At 39.2% G+C, this 23,511-nt stretch overlaps 2 protein-coding genes and 1 long non-coding RNA gene across 6 annotated transcripts; all 3 read right to left on the bottom strand.

Annotated features, from left to right (window-relative positions):
• Positions 1 to 6,194: 6,194 nt before the first annotated feature.
• Positions 6,195 to 10,283, bottom strand: fam3c (FAM3 metabolism regulating signaling molecule C). Of its 3 annotated transcripts, none has more exons than XM_088366413.1 (10): positions 10,004 to 10,283; positions 9,495 to 9,531; positions 9,287 to 9,391; positions 8,428 to 8,454; positions 8,226 to 8,349; positions 7,998 to 8,056; positions 7,402 to 7,452; positions 7,009 to 7,093; positions 6,809 to 6,935; positions 6,195 to 6,631 (listed from the first exon to the last, which is right to left on the bottom strand). In XM_088366413.1, the coding sequence occupies exons 2-10, from the start codon at positions 9,508 to 9,510 to the stop codon at positions 6,620 to 6,622; spliced, it is 606 nt and encodes a 201-aa protein (XP_088222539.1). In that variant the 5' UTR covers positions 9,511 to 9,531; positions 10,004 to 10,283; the 3' UTR covers positions 6,195 to 6,619. The 3 variants fall into 3 exon arrangements, with proteins under 3 accessions (XP_088222539.1, XP_088222537.1, XP_088222538.1); XM_088366411.1 differs by having other exon boundaries at positions 6,195 to 6,593; XM_088366412.1 differs by having other exon boundaries at positions 6,195 to 6,593; positions 8,226 to 8,346.
• Positions 10,284 to 10,415: 132 nt separating this feature from the next.
• On the bottom strand, positions 10,416 to 18,486 carry LOC148379486 (sortilin). Of its 2 annotated transcripts, none has more exons than XM_088366398.1 (20): positions 18,162 to 18,486; positions 17,322 to 17,380; positions 17,169 to 17,245; positions 17,011 to 17,107; positions 15,993 to 16,160; positions 15,776 to 15,849; positions 15,621 to 15,667; positions 15,374 to 15,510; positions 15,217 to 15,300; positions 14,260 to 14,320; positions 13,124 to 13,276; positions 12,952 to 13,049; positions 12,792 to 12,891; positions 12,560 to 12,734; positions 12,153 to 12,346; positions 11,889 to 12,081; positions 11,100 to 11,364; positions 10,933 to 11,039; positions 10,728 to 10,845; positions 10,416 to 10,646 (listed from the first exon to the last, which is right to left on the bottom strand). In XM_088366398.1, exons 1-20 carry the CDS (start codon positions 18,469 to 18,471, stop codon positions 10,629 to 10,631), a joined length of 2,535 nt encoding a protein of 844 aa, XP_088222524.1. In that variant the 5' UTR covers positions 18,472 to 18,486; the 3' UTR covers positions 10,416 to 10,628. The 2 variants fall into 2 exon arrangements, with proteins under 2 accessions (XP_088222524.1, XP_088222523.1); XM_088366397.1 differs by having other exon boundaries at positions 17,322 to 17,384; positions 18,162 to 18,455.
• Positions 18,487 to 19,270: 784 nt separating this feature from the next.
• Positions 19,271 to 20,871, bottom strand: LOC148379485 (uncharacterized). The gene is made up of 4 exons (XR_015855298.1): positions 20,774 to 20,871; positions 20,578 to 20,648; positions 20,428 to 20,505; positions 19,271 to 19,866 (listed from the first exon to the last, which is right to left on the bottom strand). It is a non-coding gene; the product is annotated as an uncharacterized LOC148379485 (long non-coding RNA).
• Positions 20,872 to 23,511: the final 2,640 nt, after the last annotated feature.

The following is a 23,511-nucleotide window of genomic DNA, read 5'->3' as shown; positions in this document are numbered from 1 at the left end:
GTCCCCAATCTTTTTAGCACCATGGCTTGGTATGCAGTGCTCAATTTATTATTTTGGATAATAAGCTAGGTTTCAATAGCTGTCTAGTATACTCCAATTATCAGCTCGCTGATGCACATCGCTGGAGCGTGAGAATAGATAGCTAAAAAATGAGAGGCTTTATTATGAGGAGGCATACGCAAGGTAATGATCGATGATTCGCCCCGTTTGGACAGGCTGCGGGGGCGTCGTCATTGTGTTGAATATTACTCGCATGGTTCCAGCCCAGTTGCTTGTGTTTGCTCCATCCATAATGAGATTTACTCTTGATTGAATTTGAGGATTTCTCGCGGAGGCCGTCTCGACCCACAGCCGAATGAAGCTGCTCAGAGAAGCGGGCTTGCGTGGTAGCCGAGCAGTTTCAGGTTGCAGCACAGCTCACGTAACACAATTGTTATGAGGGGTGAGGGATCAGGGAAGTTATATTGTGTGCAGGAACAAACAGAGGTGTGTGTGTGTGTGTGTGTGTGTGTGTGTGTGTGTGTGTGTGTGTGTGTGTGTGTGTGTGTGTGTGTGTGTGTGTGTGCGCACAAAGATTAAAAACAGATAAAAATGAAGGTCAGGCATTCAGGAACAGGTTTGACATACCCCGACAAAACATCTAGCTAATATTCTTAACACAACTCCACACCCACTGACATGTTTTATGCTCACTGTGTTGTTTTGCTACAAGCCACGCCCCCTTCCTCAGATCACCTGTTGTCATAGGATTCTCATTGGTAAACTTCGTCTGAGATGGCGACACCCTCTAAAGGTTCACTGACCTCTATGTTTACAAACTATTGACACGCATGAGCGCACATGAACAATTTTGGTTGAGAATTTGTTGAAATTTTGTTGAAATTCTTTTGTGTTACGACTCAAACCCGTGCTAAGTTTCTTTATTGTTATTATCAGAATACCAAATTTGCCAAATATTTTTCATCTCCCGAAGCCACTTTCATTTGGCAGCATAAAATCAGGTAGACATGATTATCAAAAGTAGACCCACAAAAATCTCAAGACGCCATGCCTGAAAAGACACTGAAAGTCTTTTTAGTTTCAAGCAGCCAATATGACCGAGAGCCCCCAAAGCCAGTTTCATGTAGCAACAAGAAACCTAGTTGGCATGTCTATCATGTGTAGACCCACAAAAGAAACCTCAGGAATTGAAGCCGCAAAAGAAGCTGGAGGGCAGCCATTTTGTTTTGAATTGGCAACTTTAGGGAGCAGTTTGACCATTGTGCTTTGCAGAGAATTTTCCGATTGCTACCAGATTTGCACGATGCATATCAGACAGATTTGCAGCTAGATAACCGTTTTCATTTTTGTGATTGTGTGTGGGTGGAACACGATGACATAATTAACCAGATTTTGGCTAAGTTCCTAAGACTACACCTCCTGACACTGTATAGGTCAGTGGTTCTTAACCTTGTTGGAGGTACCGAATCCCACCAGTTTCATATGCGCATTCACCGAACCCCTCGTTAGTGATTTTTTTTTTTTAATTCTAAACATAGATGTTTTTTACTGGTGCACAAAATGAGCCATGCATGAACATCACCTTGTTCAAAGAACAAAACCAACACGAGGCATGAACTCACAACAAATTACATACTGGTAAATCAGAATTTACACATTAAATCGGGTTTGTTCGGACCTTCTCAGTGGAGGCTCTGTCGAACCCCTGAGACCGACTCACCAAACCCCTAGGGTTCGATCGAACCCAGGTTAAGAACCACTGGTATAGGTGCAATGACAGTCATACATATATACAGTGATCCCTCGCTACTTCGCGTTTTGTTTATCGCGGCTTCACTAAATCGCGGATTTTTTTTCCAAATTAGAAAAAACATTTAAAAGTCTAAATAAAACTTCTGAATTGAGGAAACGTGTCTAACCTTTAGGACAATGTAGTATTGCTCCAAAAGTTTGTTTACATTCCTTTAGAAGTCCGTTTTTGCGCGTTAGCACGATCGCAAATTAGCATCTTTCCGCTAACTCGTTAGCCTGCCCAGTACTTCTTGTTGGTGACCGTACTTTGCGGATTTCACTTATCGCGGGTGGTTTTTGGAACCATTTATCCGCGATAAACGAGGGGTTACTGTACATATATTAGGAGAAGGCATACACTTAACTGTTGATCCAACTTGGTAGCACACCAGCAGCCTTTCATGGAGGCAAACATACACACCAAACAGCCTCACATTTGTACAAAAGCAGGGGGAAGTGCAACATACTATAAACTGTAATGTATACAGTCCACTCGGCAAATGGTAAAATAACACAAATTCTATTAGTGTTTTTCTCGCCCATGGAAAGTCAATCCAGCATTATAGTCCAATCACGAGTATTAGCTAGCGCTTTGGCTTCTCATGGTGCACACAACACTGACACGCATGCGTCTCCAAAGAAAATATACATCCTTATGTGATTTGCTACTTTTAAACAGCCATAAAACATGCTGCACACACATCCTGCAGTTTGCTTGTAGTTATTTTATATCAAAGAACTACTACTAACATAGTTTTTATTAGAGTAATTTCTATTGCCTTCACAATAAAGGCATTCTATTCTATTGAATCGTCATGTGATATTTAATATACTCATGTTCGTAGAGAAAAAACATGTTGTTTTTTTATTCTCAGGAATTATTTATAGATTTTTATTGGTGTCTGGTAAGTGCTACCAACAAAAATGGGTTAAAACAACGTGAACATTCTTCATAAGCCTCCCAGACTGATCTTTGGTGACATTTCCACCAGTGTACTACCATGTTGTGTTAGGCTGCTTGTCTAGACTGTTTCATAATGAATGGAGCCCACTTTGGTGGTCGCTACATGTGCTCACCGGATTAAAATCAGTCCCAATTTACACTTTAACCAAGAGATGGTGATTTACTTAAAAAAAATTTGCTTGAACTCACCATGACAATATTACCCGTTAGCAATGATGTAACGTTTTCCTGGACTTGAACTTCCTGGAATACTATGTCTTAGTAGTTGTGTACTCGTTGTGTCTCGCTGAATGTCTTTATCTTTATGAATACTTGCATAGTATGTGTGAAGCAAACCATATGATCAGATATTGATCAGGCTGAGTGTTTGGCTGTCTGCGCTGAGGTCAGCAGGCTCTTCCCACAGATCCTACACTGTGTAAACACAGCTTTCCGTTCGTCTATTTCGGTGTGTGTGTGTCTTTGTTGGGGGAGGCAATTACAGAATTGTGAGCTTGGGATGGAAGGCAAGGGCATGGAGGTTATTAAGAAGAGAGACTGTAAAAAAGGGGGTTTTTAGTTACCCCACTGGAAAAAATGTTACTTTGTGAAGATAAACACGAGGGTGGGACTCGGTATAAGGGTCCGCTATCAGATGAAGGGCAGATTAGGGGAGCGGTTACGTGGATTTAAATGTAGTAACCGCCAATGTTTATGTTAGCAAAGGGAGAAAATGGATGGCAGGTGTGTTGTGCGAACCAAAACAGAGTGTAAAGTTGCTGTAATTAAGTCCAAGAAGTAGACTTAACACAAACACAAGTATAGAAGCAATTTAGGGACAAATAGAAAAAACAATTTTCCAGAAGAAAAAAAGAGATTATTAGATTAGAAGTATTTTTTTTTTAAATGTTATGAAACATCTTTTTCAAGTAAAATGTAATCTAGCCAGCTCAGTGGCCTAGTAGTAGAGTGTCCGCCCTGAGACTGGAAGGTTGTGGGTTCAAACCCCGGCCGGGTCATACCAAAGACTATAAAAATGGGACCCATTGCCTCCCTGCTTGGCACTCAGCATTAAGGGTTGGAATTGGGGTGTTAGATCACCAAATGATTCCCGAGCGCGGCACCGCTGCTGCTCACTGCTCCCCTCTCCCCCAGGGGATGGATCAAAATCACATGGGGATGGGTTAAATGCAGAGGACAAATTTCACCACACCCAGATGTGTGTGTGACGATGATCATTGGGACTTTAACTTTAACTTTCATAATTTTAGGTAAAAAATGGCTGTTCATTTAATGTAATTTTTTAAAGCAAAAAATTAGACCTGTTAGTTTTCTGAAAAAAAATTGCAATTGATCCTCCAAAAAGCAATTTGACAAGAAAAAGAAATCATATCATATCGAGTTCATTTTTGTATCCCAGTAGTCAGAATTTAAAGCAAAAAGAATCACACAACAAAATTTAAAATTTTCATTAGTAAAGTATTTTTTTCTTGAAAATGTTATGAAACATCTTTTTTTACGTAAAATGTAATCTTTTTCATGATTATAGGCCAAAAATGGCTTTTCATTTATTGTAATTTTTTAAAGCCAAAAATGAGTCCTGTTAGTTTTCAAAAAAAAAAATGCAATTGATCCTCCCAAAAGTAATTTTACAAGAAAAAAAATCATATCGAGTTCATTTTGTATTCCAGTAGTGAGAATTTAAAGTCCCAAAGTCCCAATGATCATCGTCACACACACATCTGGGTGTGGTGAAATTTGTCCTCTGCATTTAACCCATCCCCATGTGATTTTGATCCAGCCCCTTGGGGAGAGGGGAGCAGTGAGCAGCAGCGGTGCCGCGCTCGGGAATCATTTGGTGATCTAACCCTCCAATTCCAACCCTTAATGCTGAGTGCCAAGCAGGGAGGCAACGGGTCCCATTTTTATAGTCTTTGGTATGACCCGACCGGGGTTTGAATCCACAACCTTCCAGTCTCAGGGTGGACACTCTACTACTAGGCCACTGAGCTGGAAAAAAGAAAAAGAATCACGCAACTAAATTTCTAATTTACATTTTCAAGAACCAAAAGACACTCTAATAGGAATGAAAGCCAGTAATATTATGAGATGAACATCCAAATTCTAAAAGAATTAAACGTTTTGCAGTGAAATTGCAGAAAAAACAGCACTTTTTTTTTCCCCCCCGGGTAGTATCAGAAGGTGAAAAAGCGGGTTGTGTATGATCACAACATGCATGCTTTGTAACCTTGACGACTTCTAAGAGCTTTTTTTGTTTGGGGAAGTTCCTGTTCTAAATCCACCCAAACACTGCTGACATCATTTGCCTTGTCTTGGCAGCCTTCAAAGACCCAACAGACACCTCTGGCCAAAAGATGTACTACAAAAATAAAGTATAAATTAGAAATAAAAATTAATTAAAAATGTGGAATAATGTTACTAACAATAAACTGGTGTTGAAATGTAATTTGTTTAGAAATGCTCTTAGCAAAGTGTGTAGATGTTTGCTGGCAGGTGTGGAAGATTGTTTTGGTCCAGTTGCTCTAGAGTAGGATTAAGTTCGCCCTTCAGGTCAGAGTTCAGAGGTGAGGGTTCAAATCTTGGTTATGTGACAGCCGTCTTTCTTTAGCAGACAGAGAGGAGGAAGGAAAAAGCGCCTTGGTCTTTGTATGCTCGCTTTGCCCTCACATGGCACATCATTGGAGCATGATGCAAGCAGAGATGTTCATCCATAATGCATCACCAAGTGTCTTATGTAAGGCCACTTGCGCTTGTATACTCTACATGTGATCGCTCTCAAGAGATATACTTGCAAAAAAAAAACGTGTTAATGTGGACCGGTTTTTGTTGTGCGTGCGGCTCCGGTAGGATTTTAAATTTAATTGGGATATTCCGCATAAAATATTAAATCGTCTTCATTTGAACTAATTTACCCATCAAACTGCCCCCACACGAATATTTTCTCTACCCTAAAAATATATATATTGCAGTTAGGTGTGATATCTTCTTAGAAACGTGATTAATGGTTGGAAATGGCGACATTATGACCAAAGCTAAGATATACATGCTACTTCGGCGACCCCTCACGGTCAAATTATAAAGAAAGCGCTTACTTATGCAGCATCCAGTCAAGTTGCTTTGCTGCTACCTAGCGACATCTCGAGGTATTACATAACAGTTAACAAAATTAGGAACATTGAACACTAAACGTAAATAAACTGATGTGAAAGGCGTTCATTTAAATTTTTTGAACGAGAAAAATAATTTGGTAAGCCTGGGTTCATTCATTGTCAATTGGAGTTTCTGTGGGTTTTTTTTTTTTAAACCGTTTGCTAATAAAGCTGGTGTGGAAATTTACCTGAGTGTACATGGCAATTACATCTACATAAATATCTAATCATGTGTTTAAAGTGTAACAACCAAGTTCCAAGAGTTCAATCATCAACCGTTAAGAAAACAATCCAACAAAAACAAACCAGATTTATTATTTTTTTCATTGAACTCTCCGCAACAAAATATATTTACATAGTTCACAGTGAAGTTGGTACATTTTGGTTCAGGGTGAAGGCGAGTTAGCAGGCAACACAGACAGTGCAACAGTAATAATAACAATAATACAACTGGATTAAGGTATGACGGTATTCCAGCAGATAAATCCCTTGTTATCAATGAGCTCCACCTGCATGTTCTCACCACGAGCCCTTTGTTGGTGGTAAACAGTCTGATGGGATGGCAAAAAAAGGCGGGATGGCTCAAGTGAAGACGAGGGTCAGTCCTCCCTTCGAGGCACGCAGCCTTCCATCTCTAGGACTTCAGGCCAGCCCTCGAACTTGTTGGTGTCCGCGCTGTTTTTGATGTGCTGCAACAAACATGGCAAACGAATGTTCAGGCTTCTGACTGGCAAAAAAAAAAAAAAAATCACAATTAGCGATTGCTTTACTGTGGAATATATTGAATTATTCTAAATTAGTTTTATGGGACTCGAGTTTTTCTCTCTGAGACCAGAGTCCATCTAAACTTGTGTTCCCAACATCAAGACAAGCTTTGGCTAAACAGATTGCCCACACTCACTACCTGCTCAAATGGACTCTTAGTCTTGATCCCTTTCCCGCCAACAAAGATCCAGTTATCCCGGAATCCCACGTTGTTAATAGCCGAGCTTCCCAAGTCTGCAATCAACTTCCGAGCTTCATCGTTGAGCCTAAAAAAAAGAAATAATCAATTATCAATTAAAGGTTGGGATTCATGGATGTGAATACAGTTGATGTCCCTACTTGGTGGAAGGATCATCGAAGGAAGCCATCATGACCACCGTCCCATCCTCAATTCCCTTCAGGAACTGAATGAGGGGTGCCACATCTAGGATGAAATGTGACACACTATTCTGTGCTCATGTTTTCATCTCTGAGGTAGAGGTTTCAAAATTAATCGATTACTCGACAAGCAATCAATTATAAAATTAACTATTTTAATAATCAATTAGTCAATGTGTAACTTAAATTTCAGCCTCTCAACAATAATTATTCTCTGACTTATGTAGTCATGAAAACAGACTTTGTGAAAGCAGACTTGTTATCTTTTGTATTTATTTGCTATTTACAATCAATAGAATTCTAAAAATATTCGATCGTGACAGTCCTACTGTGAAGTAGTAATATGATGCTCACTTCCTGCCCACATGTCGAAGAAGTCTGTTTTGTTCAGCTCGCCAGTTCTTCCTGTGTAACAACAAAGAATCAGTTCAACCAAACTGTTACATCATAAGAAGAACAACAAAGTCTCAAGATGCCATGTCTGAAAATAAATAAGAAGATAAATGTATAGGAATACCCACTGGAGATTTTGTCTAATTGCTAGACAGTTTGATAGCGCAAATAAATAAAACTCATTTTTGTCATTGCATGTTGTCGAAAGACGGTGGCAAAAGTGAGCGACTTGTAAAACATAACATCCTACCAAGTCAAGGCCAGAACTTGAACAAACATCATAAAATTTGGTTATGTGTAGACACACAAAAGTTAAAAGAAGCCTTGCCCAAGAAGACAAAAGTCTGCCATTTTGGATTAAAGCAGCCATTTTGGCAGTGAAGATCATTCGCCATTCAACAGGAAACTCTTAATCAGTAAACTAACCAAAGTCAGACTGTAATTTAACAATCTGTGTTTTGATGAAAACCATATCCGTGAAGAGAATTGAAAAGTGAATGCAATCCATCGCTGTCGCCGGCATTATTTTGTATTCAAACATGAAGCTATGGCATTACCGTTGACGAGGGCAATGTTAATTCCTCGTCCCACATTGTTCTTCACGGCGCTCATGAGCCTACAAAAAACAAGGTAGATGAGATATCAGATGTGTGTTAAAGAGGGCACGCCCACTCTCATTTCGTTTCTCGGTAGTATTTGACTTCCTTCTCATTCCAACACCTTCATCAAACACATAGGCGCTGTATTGCATTTACAATCAAATGAAGTCATAAAAGGTCACCTACATTTTGTCTTCCAGGCACATTTTGGGCCCAACCACGCTGGCTGCACCACTCGCCAGCTTGAAGGCAAACTGACCGGCAGGACACGGCTTGGAAAGTCCACACTTGTGCCCAACTCGTTTGGCTGCTTGGCGAATGCAGATTTTCCTTCAGATTTTTTGAGTGATCAAATGGTTGGCATTCAAACCACAAAAAATATACTTACAGCTGTCTTCCAAGGGACCCGATTTGCCTAAAAGACAAAAAAACAAGACGTACAAACAAGACATGGTGAATTTTCAGAATTTCTGATTTTTTTTCTGAATTTGGGGATAGCACACCAAAATGCTGAATAACTCGTTATGAAATCAGAACTAAGTAAAAATTGTTTTTGTCAAATATTAAATTTAGTTTAAAATGGTGATTGGTAAAAAATGCTTGAAACGTCTTAGTGGTTTTAAAACTGAAGACAATTTACAAAATTGATACACATAGTTTGCTTTTGTGGACCACATAAATTGATGTGGTGGGGCCTGCTTTGGCTCTCAATCCTTGAGTTGGAAACCTGGCCAGTGGAAGACTATCAGAGACTTAAGGAGACGCCTACTCATATACTTATGTTTATTTTATTGTTTTATATTTAATGTTAGCTACCATTGATCTAATGTTCAGACTAAAAAGTATACTTAATATTATTAGTTCCACAATAATTATGTTTCACTGTGTAAATAACATATAATGCACAAGTGTACATTTACAAAACAACTACTGGGGAAAGCCCTGGATTTTTAGTTGTGGTCGCTTGGGCTGCTTTACATTTCTCCACTTTGATGTTACTAGTATAGCCATCAATTTCATTAAAAAAGGCACACAGTTAGATTAAAAAAAAAAAAAAAAGCACATCTTGCCTGGTCGGCTTTGCATTTGGGATGAAATGCATAACTGATGCTACTACAATCTATACTGGTGGGTGGGGCGGCCAGTAAATTTATAGGGGTGGCAATTTTCACCCCTGGCCCCCTCTTTGGGGCGCTACTGGATCTGAGCATTTTGCATCCCCAGCTTCTCTGCTCCTTATCATTTACCCATCACGCTTCCCAGCCGGAACTCCATCCTTATCTCCAGCAGCTGGAACGCCAGATAGATGCCCATGATGAATGCGGAGATGAGTGCTGCCAACTTCAAAATACCTGGGGACAGAAAGAACCACGTTTGAGAGTTTCTTTTGTCAGTGTCCCTTGACGGAACGTCGGATATCATAGATTTTATTTTTCATTAAACTTGGGGGTTTACCTCCAGTTCGCACCATATTCAGTCAACTTCAGCCACCCTGAAACGTCCAAAAAATTTATCATTATAGAAATAGTCATACTTAGCATCTAGTTTCTATCGTTTTTTTAAGGATCACTTTCTGTTGGCGAGTTGCTACTAAAAGTATAATCACTATAGAAATATTAATACTTAGCAGCATCTAGTTTCTAAAGTGTTTTTTAACATTGCTTCCTGTTGGCGAGCTGCTACCAAAAGTTGGTCCTCTTTCGGAGTGCCACTTGATTGCTACTAATTTCATTTAAAACACAAACAGATATCTTGACAAATTTGAACTTTTTAATATAGTTCTAAAATAATGTTTCTTTGATATATTACTAACACGTTGGTACCTTAGAAAAGAATAGACACGACCTTAATACGTTCGTTCAAAGGACTCTCGTCGATGTTAGTTAACAGTGAAATTAAAAGTGATATTTGCAAGTCTGATCAAATGGCAATTACAGCAATTTGATTAATTTTGATTGTCTTACCAGTTTTACAAATAACGGCGGTGACAAGCAGACGTTCGGTGTGTCGAATCCAGAAGTGACACCAGAGCTGCTTATTCCAACAAGCGCTCACATTGCATCCCCCCCCCAAAAAAGAAGCGTAGGTGGCAACGGGAAATACTAGACGTGTGTTTACTTTTTAAAACACAAAAATGAACAAGCCTAGAGGTTGTTACGATAAATGTGGTAAGATAATAATTGGCTTACTTGTTTGAAAGTTTATTTTTTTATTGCAATAGTAAGACACCATACTTAAGAGATGATCTTTTTTTACTTCCGGAATTGTTCTTCTTTGTTCAATCAAGAGGTCTGCTACCCTGTAGCGACCTCACTTGGTACTTTCACCAAACAACAAGCAAAGCTTTCAAATAACAAAGAATAAAGAAACAGCCCATTTTCTTTATATAACTTATATTGTGCATTATTAATTTAATAATAAAAAACATTATAAAACAAGAGTAGCATCCACATGTAATGATATTCAAATGAAACATGTACAAATCAAGGGTGGAGTGAAGCATATCAAACAAATGAATGTCAATAAATAAAGTTATTTCATTTTGTCACAGCTCTTTAAATCCACTCTAGTGTCAGTCCAAAATGGGTTTCATTGCAGAAGATTTTGCTGGAAAAAAGACATCATTGCTAAATCATTTTAAAATTCCAACAAAAAAAAAAATATTTATTTAATGCGAGTGATGATTACATTATCTGAATCCCGAGGACAGGCCGTTCCATTGCTGCTGTTGGCACTTTCAAGGTCCCATGTGGCTGCATTGCGATCATCTTGAATCTGGAGGTTGGAGAAGCGATACTCTGGTGCCCTGCAGGGTGGCAGTGTGAAACAATAGTCAGCAGAAATGCTCTGAAAATCTTTGAACGTGTTCCGAATGTACAACCGCTTAGCTCACCTGTACTGATAAACTCCTCTTCTGATGGCAACCAGAGCAGAAACGATAGCGGCTAGGACAATGGTGCCTGCGCCAGCGCACACCAATATCAGCACCATCCTCTCTTGCTGGAAACACAATAAAAGGTATAAAGGTGTTTTGAGTTTTTGGATTTCAAAGCTACTCACCGGTGTATCAAAGTGTGTCACTGGTGCAGTGGGATGTGGGGCAGCTGAATCAAGATTGGGTTTGACACCGCAAGGTCTGATGACAGTCTGGACCACTAACTGAGAAGAAAATCCCCCTTCACAGCGGTCACTCGGGACCTTGCGATAGCCCGTCGTCAGGAGCTCATCCTCTTCTCCATTCAAGCACATTTCCAAGGTTTTGTTGTGCAGGTCGGGCTGTCGTACACACTCTGATGTGTTCTCGTGATGCTGATAGCCGTAGTCACTGTTTCAAAGGGTAGCTTGTTAAAAAGGTGACAAAACTAATCAATTAATCGACACAAAATCAATTATCAAATTAATCGCCTTGTATTTTAATAATCAAGTCGTTGCTTAGAGCCATTTTCAACTAAAGATTGTCCAAATCTTGATTTCAGGTTCTCAAAAGTAATAATTTTGTAATTTCTCTAGTCCTTCATGAAAAGAGACTGGTTTATCATTTGTGTTTACTCAAAAGAAGACATTTGCATCTGCATTTACTGCGCCTTGTGTAATATTGCTTAACTGTTTTTCAATCACTAAATAATACAAAATAAACAAATAATTGTTAATAAACACTTATCGGCAGAGGGACGATGAGTTTTTATTCACACACGTTATCGCAAATAAAATTATACCCGATTATTCAGATAATCGATAGACTAATCGATAGACTAATCGATAGAATAGAATCGATTCTAAAAATATTCGATCGTGACAGCCCTAGTTTGCTACTGAATGAATCCATATGTTGCGATTTGATGTCCTCACCACAAAAAATCTTCTTTGGTGCACAGACAGGGACTTTCCTTCTTTATCGTGACATAGCCGCGACCATTCCGACACACGGCTTGTTTCTTCCGTCTCCGGTATATTTCCTTGACACCCAAGATGCAGCCATCCCTCTCCAAAGCACCTCCCATTGTTGAGTGCGCCAACCACTCCTCATAATCCTGATCATCACCTTAAGGAGTGATATCAGAATCTCAAGTCAGGGAGGATCAGCGTAAGAGTTAAGTTAATATTTCCACCCACACTCTCTTGTGATGAGGCTCTGGAAGTCGATGGTAATCGCCACCCACATGGGCTGGTTATCATCCTCGGGACGGAAGCCCCATACGCTGACGCTCATAGCCTTGGTGCCTGGCTCAGAAGCCAGGCCAGCGAAGAAGAGGGGCTGCTCAGTGAAGTTGTACGACTTCCAGCATTGGCCTTCGTCTGTTGAGAACCTGAGGCACAACCAGAAAAGTTTATCTCAAGAGGTGTGAATAAAATACGAGTATCGCCACTTGGAAGCTGGTTTAGAACCTGCAGGCAATAAATAGGACCACAATAATGAAACCTTTTGGGAACCTATGTTGGGGACCTGCCAACTAAAATGGAATCAAGTTTGTGGATGACCAACAAGAGCAGAAGTCAACAACAATAAGCCTGTTTCGTACTTGATTGTCTTGACTTTTCCATCACGTCGGGCCTCCACAGCTACAATGAGGCCGCCAGAATCCAGTATACTGTAATGGTGGGGACCCCTCAGCGTGCCCCTCCAGTTGTAACCCCCATCAGACGACACAAACACATCTGGATACTGCCATGATGACAGGCAGTCACCCACGGAACCTAAACCACAAGAGAGTTATACATACACCCGAATCAAAAAAAAATTGTGATTGTTACCATGTGCGATGACCAGGCCGACAGCAGTGGGGTCGGACATGAGAAGCATTGGAACGATGTGATTAATGCGACTGTGTTCTCCGTGAATATGAAGGTTGCACTGTGAAAAACAGTGATAGGTTAGACAAATATAAACGCAATTGAACCGCATTCAACGCACATTCTTCACTTCCTCGCCACATTCCACATTCAACGGTTTGGAAATCCGATGCCACGTTCCTCCACGATTGAATGAAATGACAGATCTGATTCGCCCATCTGAAACAGCAAATGAAAACAAATCAAATCTCTGACACCGTGTCCAACACGACACCGGAACCGACTCGCCTAACCTTTGTCCAGTTTGTTGGTGAGGTACACGCCGCGGAGTGATGTGATGTTTCGGAAATCGCTTTTTCGTTGCCCGTCGAACAAGTGGCGCTCAAGGGATTTGGAGAAAAGGATGCCACGGTCATCTGATGTGTACATGGTCCCAAAGTAGGTGTCTACGGGAGTTTACAATCATGTATGATTTTTGTCTGTGTCCTGAAAACCCTTGAGAGTCCAAAAATTTACCACAATTAACCCCTGAATAGTGTAACATTGCAGTGTGTTTGTCTTAACTCATTCACTGCCAACCCAGTTAAAATAGATCTTAGACGTCTGTAGTCGTCATTGGGAATGAAAGGGTTAATGGTTTAAGTTATAAATCTAGCCCAGGGGTCTCAAACTTGAGTCTTCAAATCCGCATATTTTAGAGTTTTATCGCTTTAAACACATCTGATCCAATTAATCAGGATCATGAACATTTGAATTAGGTGTGTTTCTAACAACAACTAGTGTAAAGGTCATAAATCTTACCTCCATAAAGGTTATTCTTGGTTCGAGAATCCTTGAGCTATTACATCTTGACTTTTGCAAAAGTTGAAAAACTGTTACCCATTTCCAATTGTGTATGTTTGGCTGTTGGTTTAAAACTTTACTAAAAAAATAGATGTCAAGTCATAAATCCGTCATGTACATAAAGGACAAGGTCAGCTGAAACAGACCACAAACACATTGAGAGTGTGTTTCTGTGTGTTCTTGTGATACACCCTGATCTCCAGATATGTTTGTCAGCCTTTTGCAGGCGCAAGCTAAATCTCCTGCCTACTGCTGGCGACAAAAGATCTAATCTCCCTTGATTTATCTGAAGTCCTGTCAACTTAATACCAGAATTTTTTTTTTTAAATGAGGGAATTGTGGCTTTTTAGGAGATTTAGGAGATGTTAAGAAGAGGGAGAAAAGGCTTATGGGAAAGGAAAGTGGTGAAAGAAAATACTGTCCAGCTGGGCATGGTGTGCGCAAACACGAGTATGATGAAATGATTTGTCAGCAGCAGCCAGAACCCGTGAAACCAGTTCAGTATTTGCTGTTGAGTATTTCCATTACAACAAAGAAAAAACAGTTTTTGTGCCAGGTTTTTAGTTATTTTCATCTTTGTTTTTACCTCCCGGATTGTCCACATGCATAAAGAGCATGTCCTCGTCTCCGTCCAAGATGGAGTAAAACTGTAAACACATACAAACGAGGATGGAGGAGGCATGAGAATACGTCTGACGTGTTTTGGCTTGTCAAATATATGTATTTATTTATTTATTTATTTATTTATTTATTTATTTATTTATTTATTTATTTATTTATTTATTTGTTTATTTATTTATTTATTTATTTATTTATTTATTTATGCGTGTTTGTTTGTTTGTTTGTTTGTTTACTTTAATTCACCACTAACTGTGTTGAAAAGGAAAAGGTCATTATTGGAACTGTGTCATCAGTTTAATCAACAGCTACAAGTAGCTAAATCTGATTAAAAGGTGTGTGATTGTGTTTTAAATCTGCTTTATGTTATCAAATTTCAACAAATTGTGCGAGCTGCATTTGGGAATGTTCCAATGTAGCTGAAAAATGTAGGGTAATTGTACCCCTGAACTGAATGAATTTGATTTGTAGATGCTCACATTTGAGAATAAATAGTTTTCATTGAACAACAATGCTATGCTAACGTTGGGTATACGTGTCCCATTAGCGTCTAGTTTCTAAGACAAACACTTCAGTCAAGTTGTCCAAAGTTAACTCAGTAACAAAAGATAATTTAGATTTAAATCAGTAAAAAAGTATTCTAAAGGCTAAAAATCTAAAGGCTAATTTTATCCCAAACACGAGAACCGTAAATAGAGACGTTAAGATAGTTGGTAGTCATTGTTAGTCAGTATCTTAGTCAAGGAGCATTATCCATTATCTTTAAGGTTTATTTATCAAAATAAAGTTAGCTGCTAGTAATGTTAGCCTTTTTTGCTGAAAGCCTGAATGTGACCTTTTTTTCCTCACTTGGCTTCCTTTTTTTATTCGTAACTGAAACAAGATTATAAATATGGTTTAGTTAGGAAAGTTATGAAATTCTTACCTGTTCTGTGGACGCCGATGGGAGTAGCGCTCGACTGAAGGTGTTTCCTTGGTCGGATGAGAAATACATGACCCTTGGAGATCGCTGGCAGGAAATATAACACAAATGTCATCTGATAGCATTATCGATAGCAGTGTGTTATTTGAAGATGTTTCACCGTATCTTCCATGACCGAGAAGAAGAGAAAAGCTCCAATGTAGCCAAAACTGTAGACATCTTCGTGGATGACGGTGAATGTCTTCCCGAGGTCTTTGGTCCTCTTCAGCTGCAGATCGCCTCTCTCTTCTGCATCCACTACAACAACAGGAGACCAAATTTACTTGATAAATATTATGGAGATTTTTTTTTTAAAGATCCAGGTGGACTGGATAAATTATTTACACCCGTAATTTTTACACTCTTACTTGTGTCTGCTTTGCTGGAACTGAAGAACAAATTGATGCCAGCTCCCCTAAAGAAAGAGTCTAAAAATTAGACTTTCAATATGAATCAAATCTAAAAATGGTGTCTCATGTCTTTGAAACTGTGGTTTTGTGTGTCACATCCTGTTGATTCTCACCATGAGAAAGAATGCACTCCATCATGCACTTTATTCCACGCGGCGCCAAAGTCCAGCGAGAGCCACAGAGCGCCCTGGAAGTCAGGAACAGGAACACACTGGTTGTGTTTACTCTCTTCTCCCAAAGGCGTGACATGTCATGAGTGTGCTTGCAATAACATTGTCTGCACTTTTTAAAAAAAAATAAGTAGATCAAACATGTGTGTGTGTGACTCACGTCGATGCTAAGCGCCACCAACAGGTCGGGATTGAGGAAGTGGTAGGTGATAGGCTGAGCCAGGTGGAAGGGGAGCTGAATGAAGCGAAAGGTGGCACCGGCATCTGTTGAGGTGAAAATGATGCCGCCCGGATGGTCCACCACGGGTGTGTCAGCGGTTAATATCACCTGTTTCAGTCATACATACAGTTATGGGAATGGGAGCTTTGAAGACAGAGTTGTGAAGTACCTGATAGCACTTAAATAAAATTGGCAGGCTGAGAGCCCTTTTTGTGCGGCTGAAATGGGGCTCTGGGCCAAAGAACCATGCTAACCAACAAAATAGCAAAGAAGACCAACCAAAGTGTGAAGTATTTCGAAATTGATTAATCGACAACAAATCAATTACCAAATGAATCGCCTTGTACCCTAATTAATCAATTTATTGTTTAGAGATATACTAAAGATTGTCCAAATGTTCTGATTTCAGATTCTGAAAAGTGATAATACTTTAATTTATCCAGTACTTCAAGAACGGAGATTTGTTTATCTTTTGTGTTTACTCACAAGAAGAAATTGGCAAACATCTGCTTTCACTTTGGAAAACAATGACCATCACTTTTTCTTGTATGATATTGGTTTTTTTAAATCACTAAAAAATATCAAATAAAGAAAAATAATCTAAACAGTAATCGGAGCAAAATGTTTTCAAACGTACTTTAATGCAAGTAAAATTATATTTGCTTATTCAATTAATCAATGGAATAATTGATAAAATAATTTAATATTCAATAGTGACAGTTGTAGTTGTCCTAATATAATCTGAAAACAACAAATACCATTTTCTTTGGAGGAACATTGCCACTACTAACATGCTAGCATCTACTAGCATTCAGCAGTTAGCAAATGACTTTCAACTCACAGAACTTCCGGGACGGCTGATGGTGTAGTGGTACACTCACGTCTTATGTACAGGCACCATGAGTTTGATTCCCACATGACAGTGTGCGTGTGTGAGTGTGACTAAAAGAAAACTCACAGAACTTCCTGGTCCAACGCTGACTCCAAACTCCTCTTTGATGAACGTATGGTTGATGTTCTGCGAGATGTCGTGGAAGGACTTGCCGTAATCCGTACTGGAAAGGAAGATAGGATTGGACAGTAATGCATTAGCATGGCATATTATTTGCAACTCACCTTCGGTAAAGACGCGAGGAGCCACCCTCGAGGAACGTGTCTATGGGAGCGCTGATTGTGGACAACACCAAAATGACCTAGAAAGATGCAACTGTGCTTAAGAACTGTTGTCCATGTAATTGTATAGTAGTGATGTTTTGTTGCAACACTCACCCCAGTACCATCACCGACCCACGTGAGAATCACATAGGACCCGTCGTCGCCATTAAAGCCTGTCTGAAAGCAAACCCACACCAAATTAGCTGTCTAACTGCATTTAAAACCTATTTCACTGTATTGGCATTCCTTTACTTTGTATATCATAATTATTGCAAATGCATAAAAGTTATTAATTAAATACAAGAAAAGTTTGGGATGAAACAGCCCCAAAAATAAAATGAGCAAAGCATGTATTGTACCATAATGAATGGTGATTTCGTTATCTATTGATGTATATTGTATGTCAATAAATTACAATCTCATGGGAAATTTTAATTCAATTGTGTATTCAAAAACTGAGAATTGTATACAGTATGACCCAACTTCCTTCGTAAAGCAAATGTAGAAACAACCGCAGGCCACATATATTCCCTACAGTGAACCTTTTTTAAAATGGCATAACATACACAACAGAAAATCAAAATTATTTTTATGACTGGAATTTGGTAGGACTTGAAAGTCTGAGAAGTAGTTTCCATTTTCAATTAATTTATGTAATTTTCTAATTTCTAATTAAGGTTGACCAATAACAATATTCCCATTTATTGATATGAGCCTGCGCATATAAAGTACCTATAAGGGGAAAACCTTGTTTATTTCAAGCATAAAACTGATCAATTTCAAGGTTATTGATTAAATAAGGTAAATTTACACAATTTTACTCGACCCACAATGAAAACCATCAGAAGACCACAAAATAGACCACGACCCTTAGCTTGAGAACCACTGCTTTTCAATAATAGGAGACTGTGGACTTTGAACTCATTCGTGAAAAAGAACATGTAAAAGTAACACCTCGTGAGTGTTGTCGTCCAGAATTCGATGCTCGGCTGGGGTCAGGCTGACTCGGCACGACTCGAAGGCAGGACCCCTGGGAGCCCTCGAGGCACCCGCGGAGGTAGCGGCGCCCCTCCGCGTGCGAGTTCGCGCTTCGGCCCCGAAATGGAGCAGAACGCAGAAAGCCACGATTCGCCTCCAGATCATGACCGGTGCTGTAACCGCTCGGAAGCCCCTGTGGAGGTATCCGCGGGCGGGATGCGTGTGCTCCGAGTGGTCGGGGAGCGGCAAAAGGTGTGGGAGTGGAGAGGGGACGGCTCATTAACATGAAAAGTGCTGCGTCCTCCGCGGTGCAGGTGTTAAAGCCCGCATCTCCCTCACATCAGACTTAAGCTGAGGGCCATTTTGCACACAAAGGCCCCGTGTGACCGACCTTAAACGACACATATGTGGGCTCCACCAGCCGGGGAAAGCATTTTACTTCTTAACACAGTATTAATCGTGAACAATGCACACACAGGACAATTTTAAGCAAGTTTCAGCTTTTGTAAACCTCAGTTCCACCTTGATTAGCTGTAGGTGTAGTAGATAAAACGGGCCACACAGAGGTGCTGTTTAGAGACGGGACATTTTAAGTATCCCTACGTATTCATATTCATTTTTAAATATTATCTAGAATGGCTTCAAATAAAGCTATTCGTATAATAGATACGCTAAATAGTATTTAAAGTTCACAATTTTTATCAAATTATTTTCTTGATTTGTTATAATAAAATGAATTACAAATTGCAATTTTCCCAAAACCTGTTTCCGTATTTTACATTAACAGTGACATTTATGTTTAACCTCATCTGCATGGCCTCCGAGAACTAGTTTGCCAGCCACTGCCTTTTATGTTTAAAAATACGATCTCGGTGATGATGTAACGTTTAGACTCCAAAAGAGACTAAGTAAATGTTATTGATAGAACTCAGCTGCAATTTGCGTAAAATTCAGCTATCAGACCTCTCTTTGGTTACATCATCATTCAAACAGCACCTATCTATATACTGTTTGAGGTCAAGTTTCTATTGAAAGGATGTTTATATCCTAAAAGCAGACAAACAATTAATCAAAAGCAAAACGTGTTTGAGAATGAAATCACTTGTTTTGTTTGTGATGCCGTTTTATTTAGATTTCACAAGTTTATACTGTTCACTTTGTTATGTGACAAACTGACAATGTAGCTCATCACAGGCGTACATTTTAAAGCTGCACACACAAGTAAATCCTTGGCAGGGTTGCCAGCCATTTCAGTTTGCATTAGTTAGGATTGTTTTTTTAAATTACGAGACACACCAAAAATACTGATCCTGAAATCATTCCCCATGCTGCTTGCAGCCACTTTATCATCTATATTACAGTACAATTCTGTCTTTGGCTCAGCAATAGTGCATTCCTGTCACATTTTTAAAGCTGCCACAGTGTCACAAAGTGCATCCATCCATCAGACATTTTTGGCCCTGTCTCATCAGTCCACGTGAAAGGTCACAGAGGCCCCTGCATGATGTTTTAGCGGAGGGCCTCTTTCTGTCTCCAGCATCCAGCGGCGGTCCTGGACATACATCAGGCCACCAAACGAGTCAGCCAGGCTGAAGATGAAGGCGAAGATGGTGAAAATGGTCCCCAGGAAGTAGAGCTTCAGAACAGCTGGAACCATGGCACCAGGTGAGCATCAACAACCCTGTGTTATGGAATATATGATTTACAATACATGAATATATGTTTTTATCTGTTCCGTCATCAGTCACAGTCTTACAGTGTTTGTAAATGTATGAGGTCAACTGTGTCTAAATAATAAATACAATACAATTGGATCAGAAACAAAACTTTACTGCGTATGTATTTAGAGAAGTCACTTCGGCAGGGGAAAAAATTATTAATGGTGCGTTTAAAATTTATAGGAAATACCCCAACTAATGCGTGAAATACACGCTACTTGCTTCATGTAATAACCGATACACATTTATTGCTTATCAACTTGATACTAAACTCCGTTTCTTTGTGTATAAACAAGCACACATTACGTACAAGGTCCCAAATTACATCACGAAACAAGTCAAATTGGCGCTACAGAGTCAGTCTATGAGAGCACTTGAACGCACCAGCAGCTTGACTGCGCCGTATTTGCAAAACGTGGACGTAAATTACAAAAAGGAAAAAAGAACACATTTGCGTGACATTTTAATTCATCTTTAAAACCCACAAATGTTTGCGACGGTTTGATAAATTGGGAAGAACTCACTGTGCGTCTTGTTTCTTTACATGCGTGTCGCAAAGGCTGCCGAAGGTTTCCAACAAGAAGCCGAGACCAGCTCAGGTTCTAGCGGGTAATAAGTTATTACAAAATGTAAGTGTCTTTGAATTTGTCTCTTAAATAAAAGTGGTAACTTACTTAAGAGCTGGCTATCTCATTCCCCTGCTCGCATGTCGTTGAGGAGCGTGGAAGAGGCAAGCAGACAGAGGCTATTTCCGGTTCAAGGAAATTTACAGTATAATATATATTTTTTCAACTTTTCACGTCTTTTTGTATCCTTCTCTGACGTATTAAACTACTAATAAACATTATGGAAAATATACACATCACTAACCTTAATGTTGTCGCTCAGTCTTACATGCCTCCAATCCCTCATCCACTTGAGTTACTGTATCGATTTGTCAAAAGGGGAGTGGTTCCTTATTTGTTCTCTTGCACGTTGTGGACTTTCCCAAAAATGTCAGCTGTGGAAAATACAACCCCACAAACTAACTAGTCATCATTATCCCCTCCGGGTAAGTCATGGTGTTGTAGAAAACATTTCACTATGTCTAAAATAAACACTTTTAAAATGCTTCTTCAAGACTTTATTCATCGCATAACACACAGGTGTCAAACTCAAGGCCCAGGGCCCAGATACGGCCCGCCACATCATTTTATGTGGCCCGCGAAGACAACCTGTGCATCAAATTCGTGTGTCATTACTAGAATTGCAAATTTAATAATATCCTTTATATATATATATATATATATATATATATATATATATATATATATATATATATATATATATATATACATATATATATATATATATATTTGACCAGTTTTTACTCGTCTGATTTGAAAACAAGTTCAAAGTCAAAGTCAGCTTTTTGTTATTTGTCAGTTTTGTTTTTTAGCTTTTACTGTATATAATGAGGTGCTCATACATTTGTTTGGGTTGACAGTCATAATGGCCCTCCGAAAGAAGCTATGACTACAATGCGGCCCGCAAAAAAAAAAAGAGTTTGACACCCCTGGCATAACAAATACTGTACAAAAATTAACCTGGACTTCTGAAACATCACAATGGGTGCATGTTTCGGATTTTCCCTTTACACGTTTGTCTTCAAAGTTGGGTTGATAGTTTCATGTAATTCACATACTGTACATACAATTAAATGCTCATGTTTATAGTAGAGACATAATAAATCTAAATTTTAACTATTGTGTCCTAAAAGAGTATGTCATTATTTGATGAGCCATGATATCTACTCAGCACAAAGGTATTACTTGCATTGCAACAGTTGAGATGAATTAAAAACAACTCGGCAATGTTTCTCTCTGCTTCCTGTCTTTCATAATAACATCAAAAACAGTTAGTGAAGTTTCGCAAGCAGGCTTTGTGAAACTTGTGCCAGAGTTTTTGCGGCAGCAGCTGGAGGATGGCCAAGCATTCAGACTGAAAAAAAGAGTACAAATTAAAACCTCGTGTCCTGCATTGGAATGACACAGCAAAAGCAATGCTGGAGCTCAATTTGAATTTAGTAGTTACAGTGTCTTTATCTCACATCTCACCATGACTTAAGACCAGCACAGTACCTGAATTAACTGCTGTTTGGTGTAATGAGACACATTGTTGGACAGGGAAATATAACAATTATCCACGCATTACTGTCGAAGTCGAGTGAAAAATGCAAATTACATCAGTCTAATAAAGGTAGAATAAAAACATTAAAAATAAAATTAATCTTTCAATTAATTTTTGTTTTGAGTGAAGACCTAATGACTTATTTTAATCTTTAGTTAAAAAGACTTATAGTAAGACAAACATGTCTTTATACAATAATGCTAAGATGTAATTGAAAATTCTGACATTTTGAGATACAATTAATGAACTAAAAATAAATTTAATGTAATAATAATCTACTAGCTCTTTGAATGTCTGGTGGTATCATTTAAAAATAGATTTAATATTGTTAACTAAAAAATGTTAATTTTTTTAAAATATGTAGTTTTCTAAACATGTTTCTTTTGAGGTATTAATGTACAGTATGTTTCAGTTGTGTGGTTGTTTTATCTCATTCAATTGAGCACGTTTAATCATGTGAATTATAGAATTTAATATGCTTAACAATTTCCCCTAAAACTGTAGAATACCACACTGCTCAGTCTTTTCATGAGTGATGATTTAATTTACTTTAATGCAAATAAAATTGTATCTGATTATTCGATTAATCGATAGAATAATCGAGAAAAGTATCGAGTCTAAAAATAGTCAATTGTGACAGCGACTTCAACAAATGCTGTAATTAATAATGGAATTTTAAATTCCCCAAAATAGTTCAAAACAAAACACATGAAAGGTGGCATGGTGGCACACCGGTAAGCAGCTCGGCCTCACAATAAGGAGGGTGTGGGTTTGATTCCACTTCCAGCCCTCCCTGTGTGGAGTTTGCATGTTCTCCCTGTGCCCGCGTGGGCACACCAGTTTCCTCCCACATCCCCAAAACTTGCTTGGTAGGCCGATCGAGCATTTTAAATTGCCCCTAGGTGTGAGTGCGAGTGCGGATGGTTGCTCGTCTCTGAGTGCCCAGCGATTGGCTAGCAACCAGTTCAGGGTGTCCCCCGCCTACTGCCCGATGACTGCTGTGATAGGCTCCAGCACGCCTGCGACCCCTGAAAATGGATGGATGGATGAATGGATGTAATAATATTTGTTTTATCTCCAGTTTTGAATGAGCCCAGTGTGTACATTTCCAAAAAGGTTGGCATGGCTCCCTCCTCGTGACCGCATCCACACTGCTGCACACATGACGGCCATTAGAACAAATTCATAGCATGCACTCGCTTTCATTGAGGCCGGCTGGTCCCCCATTTCGTTTGCATGTGACGCCCTACCTTTTCATGTCACGTGACATGAAAGGTAGGTCTTGTACGTTAGCATGTGGTGAAGGGCTTTAAGAGGATTTTCCATCTTAACTGTCACTGTCACCTGGTAGTAGTTAGTTACAATAACCGACAATGCCGAGGTTGCACATGTCTGTTGTTTGAAGGTTGAACATGAAGGCCACTTGGGGGGGAGGGTCA

Source organism: Syngnathus floridae, chromosome 22 (assembly GCF_059516105.1).
Source record: "Syngnathus floridae isolate MCC-2025c chromosome 22, RoL_Sflo_1.0, whole genome shotgun sequence".
Taxonomy (NCBI): Eukaryota; Metazoa; Chordata; class Actinopteri; order Syngnathiformes; family Syngnathidae; genus Syngnathus; species Syngnathus floridae.
Note: the sequence above shows the minus strand (reverse complement) of the source record. Positions and strands in the feature narration are given on the sequence as shown.

What these genes read in the sequence shown, in the direction of transcription:
- LOC148379486 (XM_088366398.1), bottom strand. Translation starts at nt 18,471, where the DNA reads ATGTTAATGAGCCGTCCCCTCTCCACTCCCACACCTTTTGCCGCTCCC. An exon ending in TGGTGGCGCTTAGCATCGAC is followed by an intron (nt 15,850 to 15,992) that starts GTGAGTCACACA and finishes CCTGACTTCCAG; the next exon opens with GGCGCTCTGTGGCTCTCGCT. An exon ending in GGAGTGCATTCTTTCTCATG is followed by an intron (nt 15,668 to 15,775) that starts GTGAGAATCAAC and finishes CTCTTTCTTTAG; the next exon opens with GGGAGCTGGCATCAATTTGT.
- fam3c (XM_088366411.1), bottom strand. An exon ending in CTTCGACATGTGGGCAGGAA is followed by an intron (nt 7,094 to 7,401) that starts GTGAGCATCATA and finishes ATTTCATCCTAG; the next exon opens with ATGTGGCACCCCTCATTCAG. An exon ending in CTAAGAGTCCATTTGAGCAG is followed by an intron (nt 6,594 to 6,808) that starts GTAGTGAGTGTG and finishes TGTTTGTTGCAG; the next exon opens with CACATCAAAAACAGCGCGGA.